Source organism: Oncorhynchus tshawytscha, linkage group LG03 (assembly GCF_018296145.1).
Source record: "Oncorhynchus tshawytscha isolate Ot180627B linkage group LG03, Otsh_v2.0, whole genome shotgun sequence".
NCBI lineage: Eukaryota > Metazoa > Chordata > Actinopteri > Salmoniformes > Salmonidae > Oncorhynchus > Oncorhynchus tshawytscha.
The window spans coordinates 11,137,398-11,152,263 of NC_056431.1; the positions used below are offsets into that span (position 1 = coordinate 11,137,398).

The 14,866-nt window shown below is 43.7% G+C and overlaps 1 protein-coding gene across 3 annotated transcripts in view; it reads right to left on the reverse strand.

Moving 5' to 3' along the window:
- LOC112245008 (glutamate receptor ionotropic, kainate 2) overlaps nucleotides 1–14,866 on the reverse strand; it is a 230,188-nt gene that overhangs the window by 79,778 nt on the left and 135,544 nt on the right. For all 3 annotated transcript variants that reach the window (XM_042309814.1, XM_042309807.1, XM_042309811.1), the window contains 2 exons: nucleotides 11,603–11,710; nucleotides 10,458–10,571 (listed from right to left, as the gene is read on the reverse strand). In XM_042309814.1, coding sequence (XP_042165748.1) covers nucleotides 10,458–10,571; nucleotides 11,603–11,710 — 222 coding nt within the window. The remainder of the gene's footprint in view (nucleotides 1–10,457; nucleotides 10,572–11,602; nucleotides 11,711–14,866) is intronic.

The window sequence follows — 14,866 nt, forward strand, 5'->3', positions numbered from 1 at the left end:
TATACTGCTGATCTGGAGAGTCACTCACCCTTGAATGCTAAATCACCTTGATTCTTCTAAAATGGATTATGTGTCCCAATGAAAATAATGTGTCCCAATGATACTGGCTCATTTGAGAATGTATTTTATTTTTATAATGATTGGGCCAGTATGCTATGAGGCTACCGCCTAGAGCAAAGAACAAAGAGAACCCACTCAGTTCTCTCTACGTGTCATGTAAAGTCATGGAAGACTTCCCATAGGCTCACTGCTTAATCAAAGTTTAACTCTAAGATTCTGAAATGGTCAAACTATAAATAATTCTGAACAATTGTGAAATACCCAATTAATACTAGAGTATATATGATGTTTATGAAATTTCAAAGTCAATTAGTGAAGATAAAGAGTTGCTTGAATGTCTGTACCTTGAATAGCCATGAAGAGTATATGAAGAGACAGCATAGAAAGTAGATAATAAGCTTGAAAGTCTATTCTAGTCTATGTATTTATTTAGATCCCCTTTACCTGTTACCTTAGTAACAACTCCTTATTATTGGGCACTTGAAGCACTGTGAAAAAAATCTGAAAAATCAGATTACGCTATATGGGGAAAAGGGTTTATTATATAGTGCAAACAAAGCTGATTCACTCTCTCTCGCTCTCGCGCTCTCTCTCTTTCTCTTCTCATTTGTGACTCCTTTGATCCTCAGGGAGCCCGACAGAGCGTGTGTGGATTTGTACCTTTTAATTCAACCCGATCGGCGACTCATAGATCACGCAACCGTAGTAAATAAAAGTCTCACATCAAATTCTGTTTCAATTAAATGTTCTCTATGTCTGGCATACTAAACACATATTGGCAGAGACGAGCCCATCCCACAGGGGAATAAAGGCTATAGGAGGTGTGATCTGTTGGTGAGCACTACTACGATTGGTTCCAGGGTGTGATTCTTCGTGTTGTATGTATGTAATGTGTCAGAGAAGAAGAGCATAGTGCAACCTTATCAGTGGCAAAATGTCACACGTGTGATGTGGAATCTGAACATAAGAGCAGCGTCAACTCACCATCAGTACGACCAAGAATATGACTTTCGCGAAGCGGATCCTGTGTTCTGCCTTTCACCCAGGACAATGGAATGGATCCCAGCCGGCGACCCAAAAAAAGGACTTCGTAAAAGGGGGAAACGAAGCGGTCTTCTGGTCAGACTCCGGAGACGGGCACATCGTGCACCACTCCCTAGCATTCTTCTCGCCAATGTCCAGTCTCTTGACAACAAGGTTGATGAAATTCGAGCAAGGGTAGCATTCCAGAGGGACATCAGAGACTGTAATGTTCTTTGCTTCACGGAAACATGGCTCGCTGGAGAGACGCTATCGGAGTCGGTGCAGCCAGCTAGTTTCTCCACGCATCGCGCCGACAGAAACAAACATCTTTCTGGTAAGAAGAGGGGCGGGGGCTTATGCTTCATGGTTAACGTGACGTGGTGTTATCATAACAACATACAGGAACTCAAGTCCTTCTGTTCACCTGATTTAGAATTCCTCACAATCAAATGTCGACCGCATTATCTACCAAGGGAATTCTCTTCGATTATAATCACAGCCGTATATATTCCCCCCCAAGCAGACACATCGATGGCTCTGAACGAACTTTATTTGACTCTTTGCAAACTGGAATCCATATATCCGGAGGCTGCATTCATTGTAGCTGGGGATTTTAACAAGGCTAATCTGAAAACAAGACTCCCTAAATTTTATCAGCATATTGATTGCGCAACCAGGGCTGGAAAAACCTTGGATCATTGCTAATCCAACTTCCGCGACGCATATAAGGACCTGCCCCGCTCTCCTTTCGGAAAAGCTGACCACGACTCCATTTTGTTAATCCCTGCCTACCTAAACTAAAACAAGAAGCTCCCGCGCTGAGGTCTGTTCAACGCTGGTCCGACCAATCTGATTGCACACTCCAAGACTGCTTCCATCACGTGGACTGGGATATGTTTCGTATTGCATCAGACAACAACATTGACGAATACGCTGATTTGGTGAGCGAGTTCATTAGAACGTGCGTTGAAGATGTCGTTCCCATAGCAACGATTAAATCATTCCCAAAACAGAAACCGTGGATTGATGGCAGCATTCCCGTGAAACTGAAAGCGCGAACCACTGCTTTTAATCAGGGCAAGGTGACCCGGAAACATGACCGAATACAAACAGTGTAACTATTCCCTCCGCAAGGCAATCAAACAAGCTAAGCGTCAGTATAGAGACAAAGTAGAATCTCAATTCAACGGCTCAGACACAAGGGGTATGTGGCAGGGTCTACAGTCAATCACGGATTACAAAAAGAAAACCAAAAAGAAAACGGACCAGGATGTCTTGCTCCCAGGCAGACTAAATAACTTTTTTGCCCGCTTTGAGGACAATACAGTGCCACTGACACGGCCCGCAACTAAAACATGCGGACTCTCCTTCACTGCAGCCGACATGAGGAAAATGTTTAAACATGTCAACCCTCGCAAGGCTGCAGGCCCAGACGGCATCCCCAGCCGCGCCCTCAGACCATGCGCAGACCAGCTGGCTGGTGTGTTTACGGACATATTCAATCAATCCCTATCCCAGTCTGTTGTTCCCACATGCTTCAAGAGGGCCACCATTGTTCCTGTTCCCAAGAAAGCTAAGGTAACTGAGCTAAACGACTACCGCCCCGTAGCACTCAATTCCGTCATCATGAAGTGCTTTGAGAGACTAGTCAAGGACCATATCACCTCCACCCTACCTGACACGCTAGACCCACTCCAATTTGCTTACCGCCCAAATAGGTCCACAGACGATGCAATCTCAACCACACTGCACACTGCCCTAACCCATCTGGACAAGAGGAATACCTATGTGAGAATGCTGTTCATCGACTACAGCTTGGCATTTAACACCATAGTGCCCTCCAAGCTCGTCATCAAGCTCGAGACCCTGGGTCTCGACCCCGCCCTGTGCAACTGGGTACTGGACTTCCTGACGGGCCGCCCCCAGGTGGTGAGGGTAGGCAACAACATCTCCACCCCGCTGATCCTCAACACGGGGGCCCCACAAGGGTGCGTTCTGAGCCCTCTCCTGTACTCCCTGTTCACCCACGACTGCGTGGCCACGCACGTCTCCAACTCAATCATCAAGTTTGCGGACAACACAACAGTGGTAGGCTTGATTACCAACAATGACGAGACGGCCTACAGGGAGGAGGTGATGGCCCTCGGAGTGTGGTGTCAGGGAAATAACCTCACACTCAACGTCAACAAAACAAAGGAGATGATTGTTGGACTTCAGGAAACAGCAGAGGGAACATCCCCCTATCCACATCGATGGAACAGTAGTGGAGAGGGTAGTAAGTTTTAAGTTCCTCGGCGTACACATCACAGACAAACTGAATTGGTCCACCCACACAGACAGCATCGTGAAGAAGGCGCAGCAGCGCCTCTTCAACCTCAGGAGGCTGAAGAAATTTGGCTTGTCACCAAAAGCACTCACAAACTTCTACAGATGCACAATCGAGAGCATCCTGTCGGGCTGTATCACCGCCTGGTACGGCAACTGCTCTGCCCACAACCGTAAGGCTCTCCAGAGGGTAGTGAGGTCTGCACAGCGCATCACCGGGGGCAAACTACCTGCCCTCCAGGACACCTACACCACCCGATGTCACAGGAAGGCCATAAAGATCATCAAGGACAACAACCACCCGAGCCACTGCCTGTTCACCCTGCTATCATCCAGAAGGCGAGGTCAGTACAGGTGCATCAAAGCTGGGACCGAGAGACTGAAAAACAGCTTCTATCTCAAGGCCATCAGACTGTTAAACAGCCACCACTAACATTGAGTGGCTGCTGCCAACACACTGACTCAACTCCAGCCACTTTAATAATGGGAATTGATGGGAAATGATGTAAAATATATCACTGGCCACTTTAAACAATGCTACCTAATATAATGTTTACATACCCTACATTATCCATCTCATATGTATACGTATATACTGTACTCTATATCATCTACTGCATCTTTATGTAATACATGTATCACTAGCCACTTTAACTATGCCACTTTGTTTACATACTCATCTCATATGTATATACTGCACTCAATACCATCTACTGTATCTTGCCTATGCCGCTCTGTACCATCACTCATTCATATATCTTTATGTACATATTCTTTATCCCCTTACACTTGTGTCTATAAGGTAGTAGTTTTGGAATTGTTAGCTAGATTACTTGTTGGTTATTGCTGCATTGTCGGAACTAGAAGCACAAGCATTTCGCTACACTCGCATTAACATCTGCTAACCATGTGTATGTGACAAATACATTTTGATTTTATTTGATTTGAATCATGGAACACATAGGACTACTGCCTAATCAAAGTCATGGAACACATAGGACTACTGCCTAATCAAAGTCATGGAACACATAGGACTACTGCCAACTAATCAAAGTTAAACTCTTACAGTTAGAAATGGTCAAACTAGAAATGATGATGAACAATTTTAAAATAATCAACTAATACTACAGAAACCCTATTTATGAAATATACACTATATATGCAAAGGTATGTGGACACCTCTTCAAATTAGTGGATTCGGCTATTTCAGCAACACCCTGTTGCTGACAGTTGTTTAAAATTGAGCACACAGCCATGCAATCTCCACAGACAGACATTCACAGTAGAATGGCCTTGCTGAAGAGCTCAGTGACTTTCAATGTGGCACCGTCATAGGATGTTACCTTTCCAACAAGTCAATTTGTCTAATTTCTGCCCTGTTAGAGCAGCCATGGTCAACTGTAAGTGCTGTTATTGTGAAGTGGAAATGTCTAGGAGCAACAATGGCTCAGTCGAGAAGTGGTAGGCCACACAAGCTCACAGAACGGGACCGCCGAGTGCTGAAGCACGTAGCGCGTAAAAGTTGTCTGTCCTCGGTTGCAACACTAACTACCGAGTTCCAAACTGCCCCTGGAAGGAACATCAGCACAATAACCGTTTGTCGGGAGCTTCAAGAAATGGGTTTCCATTGCCACACAAGCCTAACATCACCATGCGCAATGCCAAGCATCGGCTGGAGTGGTGTTAAGCTCACAACCATTGGACTCTGGAGCAGTGGAAAGGCATTCTCTGGAGTGATGAATCACGCATCACCATCTGGCAGTCCGACCGACGAATCTGGGTTTAACAGATGCCCGGAGAACGGTACCTGCCCGAATGCATAGTGCCACCTGTAAAGTTTGGCGGTGGAGGAATAATGGTCTGGGGCTGTTTTTCATGGTTTGGGCTAGGACCCTTAGTTCCAGTTGAAGAGAAATCTTAACGCTACAGCATACAATCAAATCAAACTTGTCACATGTGCCGAATGCAACATGTTTAGACCTTACCGTCAAATGCAAACTTACAAGCCCTTAACCAACAGTGCAGTTCAATATTGAGTTTATTTACCAAATAAATTAAAGTAAAGAATAATAAAGAAGAAACACAATAAAAAAACAATAACGAGGCTGCTGGGGGCACCGGTACTGAGTCAATGTGCAGGGGTACAGGTTAGTGGAGGTAAGGGGGGTCAATGTAAATCATCTGGTGGCCATCTGATTAATTGTTCAGCAGTCTTATGGCTTGGGGGTAGAAGCTGTTAAGGAGCTTTTAGTCCTAGACTTGGCACTCCGTTATCGCTTGCCGTGTGGTAGCAGAGAAAACAGTCTATGACTTGGGTGACGAGTCTTGGAGTCCTGGATGGCAGGAAGCTTGGCACCGGTGATGTACAGGGCCGTAGTACCCTCTATAGTGCCTTACGGTCAGAGGTCGAGCAGTTACCATACCAGGTAGTGATGCAACCGGTCAGGATGCGCTCGACCCATGACATTCTGGATTATTCTGTGAACCCATGACATTCTGGATGATTCAACAGTTTAGGGAAGGCACCTTTCCTACTTAAGCATGACAATGCCCCTTTGCACAAAGCGAGGTCCATACAGAAATGGTTTGTTGAGATCGGTGTGGAAAAACTTGAATAGCCTGCACAGAGCCTGACCTCATCCCCATCGAACATCTTTGGGATGAATTGGAACGCAGACTGCGAGCCAGGCCTAATCGCCCAACATCAGCGCCCGACCTCACTAATGCTCTTGTGGCTGAATGGAAGCAAGTCCCGCAGCAATGTTCTGAAATCTAGTGGAAAACCTCTCCAGAAGAGTGTAGACTGTTATAGCAACAAAGGGGGGACCAACTCCATATTAATGCCCATGATTTTGGAATGAGTGTCCACATAATTTATGTAATCTAGTGTATTTTTGAAACAGGTTTGATTTCAAAGTTGGTTAGTGAAGAAATTCAGCGAATTGAGTGTCTGTGCTTTGACTAAAGAAACCAAAGGAGGAGCTATGAAGTGTATGAAAAGACAAGGAAATAAAGTAAATAAGCTTGAAAGGTTGATTTGATTTGATCACCTGTTACCTTAGTAACAACTCCTTACCCTTGGAGCGTTGTGTAAAATCAGTTTCTGCTGAACGGGGAAAAGGGTTTATAATATAATGCATATATAGCTGATCCCCCAGCCATTGCAGGTGTGCAGAGCCAGAGAGACATGTTTGACAGATGATGGGTAGAACAGGTTATCAACAGGATATAGTGTTGCACTAGCTACTTATTGTTGATTATACCGTCATTTAACTTAATGAACCTTTACAGTAGTTATTTGTCAGTGTGAGGTAATTAATGAGTTTTTCACATCTGTCTCATTCATAATCATAATTATACTGTGAGGCTATTCACAGCTTGTTTGCATTGCTTGTATGTGTGTGTGTGTGTGTTTGCATTCTCTCTCAGTCCATCAAAAGGCATAGAATACAGATAACACAAAGGTTAGAAGCACAGATCTAGACCTGAGCACATAACATATTCATATTAAGTCTAACTTTCATAGTTTCTCTCTCTCTCTCTCTCTCTCTCTCTCTCTCTCTCTCTCTCTCTCTCTCTCTCTCTCTCTCTTTCTCTCTCTCCCTCTCTAAATTCAATTCAAAGGGATTTATTGGTATGGGAAACATGTTTAAATTGCCAAAGGAAGTGAACTAGATAATAAACAAAAGTGAAAAAAACAATAAAAAATGTGCATTAAACATTCCAAATGAATAGACACTATAAATGTCATATTATGGTTCCTCTCTCTCTCTCTCTCTCTCTCTCTCTCTCTCTCTCTCTCTCTCTCTCTATCTATTTCTCTCTCTCTCTCTCTCTCTCTTCTCTCTCTCTCTCTCCCTCTCTCTCTCCCTCTCTCTATCTATTTCTCTCTCTCTCTCTCTCTCCCTCTCTCTATCTATTTCTCTCTCTCTCTTGCTCTCTCTCTCTCTTTTGCTCTCTTGCTCTCTCTCTCTTCTCTCTATTTCTCTCTCTCTCTCTCTTGCTCTCTCTCTCACTATCCCTTTCTTCTTCATCTATCTTCCCTCCTCTCTCTCTCTCTCTTCTCTCTCTCTCGCTCTCTCTCTCTCGCTCTCTTGCTCTCTCTCTCACTATCCCTATTCTTCTTCATCTATCTAAACCCTCCCTCCTCCCCTCTCTCTCCTTCCAATATGTCTTGGTAGTAAATAAAAGTCTCATATCAAATTCAGTTTCAATTAATTGTTCCTCATGTCTGGCATACTAAAAGCCCCTCCCACAGGGGAAACAGGGCTATAGGACTACTACAGTTGATGCCCTGGGTGAGGAGGATTCTCTAGTTGGAGCCAAAACGATGTGGAATCTGTTTATGTCCACTACTATGATTGGTGCCCCAGGTGAGAATGATTCCATAGGGTTGTATACAGTGGGGTCTGAAATAATTGACACCCCTGGTAAAGGTGAGCAATAATGACTGTATAAAATAAATAATTCAAATACTGAGCTATATTGTATGATATATTGAGCTATATTGTATGATATATTGAGCTATATTGTATGCTCAGAGAAAGCGATTAAGTAATATTTTTTTTCTCAAAAAAAGAGTTGGAGAACACATTGGGAGGGATCTTGGACCATACAGAATCCTTCCAGATCTTTGATATCCTTCATCTGCGCTTATGGACTGCCCTCTTCAATTCAAACCACAGGTTTTGATAACGCTAAAAGTAATCTGATTCCTACCAGTTTCCCAGTCCCTGCCGATGAAAACCATCATGTTCTCAGAGTGATGAGAGGTGTTGGGTTTGCGCCAGACATAGCATTTTCCTTGATTGCCAAAAGCTCAATTTTAGTATCATCTGACCAGAGTACATTCTCCCATATGTTTGGGGAGTCTCCCACATGCATTTTGGCAAACACCAAATGTGTTTGCTTGTTTTTGTCTTTAAGCAACGGCTTTTATCTGGTCACTCTTCCATAAAGCCCAGCTCTGTGGAGTGTACGGCTTAAAGTGGTCCTCTGGACAGATACTCCAATCTCCGCTGTGGGGCTTTGCAGCTCCTTCAGGGTTATCTTTGGTCTCTTTGTTGCCTCTCTGATAAATGCCCTCCTTGCCTGGTCCATGAGTTTTGGTGGGCGGTCCTCTCTTAGCAGGTTTGTTGTGGTGCCATATTCTTTCCATTTTTTAAACAATGGATTTAATGGTGCTCCGTGGGATGCTCAAATGTTTTGATATTTTTTTATAACCCAACCCTGATCTGTACTTCTCCTAAATGTTGTCCCTGACCTGTTTGAGAGCTCCTTGGTCTTTATGGTGCCACTTGCTTGGTGGTGCCCCTTGCTTAGTGGTGTTGCAGACTCTGGGGCCTTTCAGAACAGGTGTATATATACTGAGATCAAGTAACAGATCATGTGATACCTAGATTGCACACAGGTGGACTTTGTTTAAGTCACATAACTTCTGAAGGTAATTGGTTGCACCAGATCTTATTTAGGGGCTTCATAGCAAAGGGGTTCAATTATGCACGCACCACTTTTCTTTTTGTAATTCTTTTACATTTCTTGAAACACATTTTTATTTTTTTATTTCACTTCACCAATTTGGACTATTTTGTGTATGTCCATTACATGAAATCCAAATAAAAATCTATTTAAATCATAGGTTGTAATGCAACAAAATAGGAAAAACGCCAAGGGGGATGAATACTTTTGCAAGGCACTGTACATGTACTGTGAATTTAACCACTAGTCTATTACCAGTATGAGGTCTTGACAAAATGGCCAAAACTCTTTTGATTAGTTCAGATTTCTGAGGCATTGAAAACTAATTACAGCTCCAACTTTTAAAGAGGGGCTTGTAATCCTTCAGTCTGGCATGAAAAAAAATTCAGAGAAGTTGGATAAAAGTGCGCATCAATCAAATGTAACAAACCCAATTATTGTCAGCACTCTCTCCTCTTTTCTCCTCCCCTCAAAGCCAGCCAAGATCTCCCCATGACTCACTAATTACAGACATGTAGAGTCTTAACTAATAACAGCAATTCAATCAGCGCACAGCAGCAGCATGCATGGGAGAGGTAAGGCAAGCGCAGCACGGGATAAATAATGACAAACCGCAATTTGGTTGATATTGTTATTTTTACGCTCTGCTTCTTAATAATCGGATCGTAAATTGCATTAATTTTCTTGATTCTAGAAGCTTCCTGTTTAGTCGTGATGAGTTAATTGTGGCGGGCTCTGGTATGGCTTTCAGAAGGAGGAGATAGCAGGGATGGAGTCGTCGTGTAGCCTACAGAATCCCTACAGCACCAGAGCAGACGTTCTTTACAACTCACAGACAACTCCACCCCAACAGATAGACACCACAGGATCGGGAGTGATACGCCCATCGTTAAAGCTAAGAGTTTTTTTTATAAATCTTCTATAGAGTGAACAATAACAATACACAGGATTTTTATAGCGCTTTTCTAAAATGGCAAATACGGTTTGATGAAACCTGAGGAAGACAGCCGTGAGTCCGTCTGTGTGACTCATAGAGAAGCATTAGAGATCCTAGGGCACTCTTTAACTTCCCCCAGAGTTCCCCTGAATGTCTGGGTTCAACATTACTGGGTAGAGTAAAAACTCCTCAACAGAGGGGACTAATAAAATGCTACATAGAGAGAGAGCCTTAAAACATTATATCGTATTGGACAATCAATCAGCCAATTAGCCCTGCCTGAAACTGTTCTCAACCAATTGGAAAGGGACCTCTACCCAGCAGTGAAGTGAAGTGTGGACTGGCAATTTAAAAGTGGTGTACTTCCATTCAGTTCGCTCACAGGCCGACAACCATCCTGAGAAATTCAAGTGGAGCACTTTTCAAAGAAAATGACCTAAAAACTAAATAGGAATAACACCTTTTCCACAAGGAGTCAATTAAATATTAGAGCAGTTCTGGGCATTCACAATCACGTATATAGACAAGGTAGAACTCTGTTATAGCACCCAGCTGACAGTTAGTACAGCAATTTCATTTCTCTATGAATAGACAAAAAGTGTCTACCACAGAGCAAAGAGGGAATGGTACTTACCAGTATGGTGGAGACAACTAGAGATCTGTTGGCTAAGGAGTCTGTGACATTGGATGTCTTCCCCTTCTGGTGGTCTGTCATGTTCAAGCCACTAGGAGGGTCCCATGTTCCAATCTGAGGGGAAAAACACAGAAAAACATTAGCATTTAGTGCACTTCAGTTATATCTTCTACGCAGAAATACTGTTCAGGGAAGAGTGTGTCTATGAGAAAATATGATGTGAGGTGCGTTATTACAAACACGCAACCACCCACCCGCCCGCCCAACCCAACCCACCCACACACACACACACACACACACACACACACACACACACACACACACACACACACACTCACACACACACACACACACACACACACACACACACACACACACACACACACACACACACACACACACACACACCTCTTCCACAGAGAGCTAGAGGCAGATCCTGATCCTAGATCAGCTCTTATATCACATCTCGCAGGTTAAGAGTTAAGAGTTCACACTGCTGTCAGCCGTGTCCTAAGGGTGCTGGAGGAAATTCTGGGAATGTGTGCTTGAGCTGAAGAGGTGGAGTACTGAGTATATGTGTGTGCATGTGTGTGAGTGTGTAAGGAGGGGTTGGTGGAAGCTAAAAGAAGAAGAGAAGGAGGAGAGGGGCGACCCTGCAGGGGCCTCTCACCCTGGCTGTGTTATTCTCTTACCCGCTACAGGGCTTCTCATCTCAGACACTCTGCTCTGTAGCACCAACCCACTACAGACACAACAGTCCTGCTCCTCTCTCTGATGCCCACTACTGAGGCCTTAGAGATGGCTGCTTTGTAATTGTAAATCAACTGTTTAATTCAGACTTCATGAGGCTGGAGGGCTCCTGAAGGTTTTTTCATTAAGAGAGTAAATTATTCATGGAGGCGCAGACACACGCCACAGAGAGGGATGGGGAGGTCAGGAGCAGCTGAGAGGCACACACAGGGGAGCATGTGTGTTAGGAGGGTGTGTGTGTGTGGGTGTAGGTTGGATCTGTTGTGTTGACAAGCTTTTGTTTATGAGTTATCTCCTCCATAGATGTGCACACATGGTCATGTATTATAAACATGCACACTCAAACACACACACACACACACACCCACACACACACAAACACACGCCCTTAGTACCTTCTCCAGTCCATCCTCCTTCAGACTAATCACATCCAGGTCAAAGTCTGTCCTCAAGCCGTTGGTTCTGTTGAAAGTGATCCGCCCAGTCAAGCCATCCCAGTGGGCCTGGAGGAGAGAAAGAGAGAGGTGTAGGAAGCGAGAGAGAGACAGAGAGAGAGAAAAAGACAGAGAGAGGGAGAGAGAAAGAGAGAGAGAGAGAGAGAGAGAGAGAGAGAGAGAGAGAGAGAGAGAGAGAGAGAGAGAGAGAGAGAGAGAGAGAGATTCATCATAACCAAAGAGGAAGAGGTCACACTCATTCTCAGCAAAATAGAGACATTCATTATTCATTAGAGTTCACCTTTAAGCAAGGCACACAAACACACAAAGGTATGCTGCACACACAGACAGACAGACACAAACACACACCCACACACACACACACTTATTTATTAATACCACACACACAAACTCGATACAGCTTTCTCCAGGACACAGATGGTTTTTGGACATAATTCTGATGGTTGCTTTAGTAACAGTGAGATAGTTATTACCCAATCTGTAATGATACAGGCACTGCTTTGGAATGCTGAAAATAGAGCATAAATGTGGCCCTAAGCACTGAACTCTCTTGTGTTACATTGCACAGCAAGTGTTGAATTCTGTGCCCTTTTCTTCGAGAAGCAGGAGCAACTGGCTTAAAGCGGATGTTATTTCAGAAAGAACCTGTAGTTTGACTCATCTAAAGTCATGTTATTACAGACTCATAAATGTCACATTGTTCCTCTACGTTGGGAAGAGAACGCTAGATGAACGAAGATTGTGGATCTCTAAGAAATAACTACAATTACCTGCCTATGTGGTTGGACATGGTTATGTTGAAAATAACAGTGGAAATTGGTCATAATCTAGGTTTAAATACATTTAAAGAAATACATATGAAATACATTTTAATAAATCCGTTTTAAATAGATGTAGTATGTTCAGTGTAATGTTAGCCTGTCATACAGTGGTGATTTGGTGATAGTGTAATGTTAGACTGTCATACAGTGGTGATTCAGTGATAGTGTAATGTTAGCCTGTCATACAGTGGTGATTTGGTGATAGTGTAATGTTAGCCTGTCATACAGTGGTGATTTGGTGATAGTGTAATGTTAGCCTGTCATACAGTGGTGATTCAGTGATAGTGATTCAGTGATTTGGTGATAGTGTAATGTTAGCCTGTCATACAGTGGTGATTCAGTGATAGTGTAATGTTAGCCTGTCATACAGTGGTGATTTGGTGATAGTGTAATGTTAGCCTGTCATACAGTGGTGATTCAGTGATAGTGTAATGTTAGCCTGTCATACAGTGGTGATTCAGTGGTGATTTGGTGAGTGTAATGTTAGCCTGTCATACAGTGGTGATTCAGTGATAGTGTAATGTTAGCCTGTCATACAGTGGTGATTTGGTGATAGTGTAATGTTAGCCTGTCATACAGTGGTGATTTGTGATAGTGTAATGTTAGCCTGTCATTGGTGATTCAGTGATAGTGATAGTGTAATGTTAGCCTGTCATACAGTGGTGATTCAGTGATAGTGTAATGTTAGCCTGTCATACAGTGGTGATTCAGTGATAGTGTAATGTTAGCCTGTCATACAGTGATGATTCAGTGATAGTGTAATGTTAGCCTGTCATACAGTGGTGATTTGATTGTAATGTTAGCCTGTCATACAGTGATTTGGTGATAGTGTAATGTTAGCCTGTCATACAGTGGTGATTCAGTGATAGTGTAATGTTAGCCTGTCATACAGTGGTGATTCAGTGATAGTGTAATGTTAGCCTGTCATACAGTGGTGATTTGGTGATAGTGTAATGTTAGCCTGTCATACAGTGGTGATTCAGTGATAGTGTAATGTTAGCCTGTCATACAGTGGTGATTTGGTGATAGTGTAATGTTAGCCTGTCATACAGTGGTGATTCAGTGATAGTGTAATGTTAGCCTGTCATACAGTGGTGATTCAGTGATAGTGTAATGTTAGCCTGTCATACAGTGGTGATTCAGTGATAGTGTAATGTTAGCCTGTCATACAGTGGTGATTCAGTGATAGTGTAGGGAAAGAGGAATACCTAGTCAGTTGTACAACTGAATGTATTCAACTGAAATGTGTCTTCCGCATTTAATCCAACCTCTGAATCAGAGAGGTGCAGAGCGCTGTCTTAATCGACATCCACATCATCTGCCCCTTGCTCAGGGGCAGAACGACAATTTACCTTGTCAGCTCGGGGATTCGATCCAGCAACCTTACAGTTACTGGCCCAATGCTCCTACCCACCAGGCAGTGATAGTTCAGTGTTAGCCTGTGATACAATGGCCATGCAGTGATAGTTCAGTGTTAGCCTGTGATACAGTGGCCATGCAGTGATAGTTCAGTGTTAGCCTGTGATACAGTGGCCAGGCAGTGATAGTTCAGTGTTAGAGTTCAGTGTTAGACTGTGATGCAGTGGCCATGCACTGATAGTTCAGTGTTAGCCTGTGATACAGTGGCCATGCAGTGATAGTTCAGTGTTAGACTGTGATGCAGTGGCCATGCAGTGATAGTTCAGTGTTAGCCTGTGATACAGTGGCCAGGCAGTGATAGTTCAGTGTTAGACTGTGATGCAGTGGCCATGCACTGATAGTTCAGTGTTAGCCTGTGATACAGTGGCCAGGCAGTGATAGTTCAGTGTTAGCCTGTGATACAGTGGCCAGGCAGTGATAGTTCAGTGTTAGACTGTGATGCAGTGGCCATGCAGTGATAGTGTAATGTTACCCTGTATGTCACTCTGGATCGACAGTGCAGTGGTGTATAAAGACCATCAGGCTAAACAGCGGTGTCATTTATGAGGGCTGGCTGGTGTCCACCCTAGTACTGGTCCACAGGCTTAGAGAGAGAGAGCACTAGAGGTGGCGAGATGTGAGATTATTTGCGCGGCGGTTCGAGACGAAGAGCTTTAATATGTCATTCCTCCCTCCCCACCCTCCACACACGCCACCCCCCAGCCGGGAGCAGTGTGAGTGTTCTGGTGATATCTCACAGAGCAAACAGAACAGAACAGGGTAGCTAGGCTTTACAGACCCTAAATATAGCCTGGGCTATATATCTTTAACTGCCTAACAGACAGACAGGGACGTTTGGATTAACCACCCCAGTTTCCAGAATCTATCTAGCACACTGAGGAATAATTAGCCCAGATTAAGATCATGTAGACCCATTCTGTAGGGACATGATATGAAAACAAGGAGACAGGTTTAAGATTAAGAT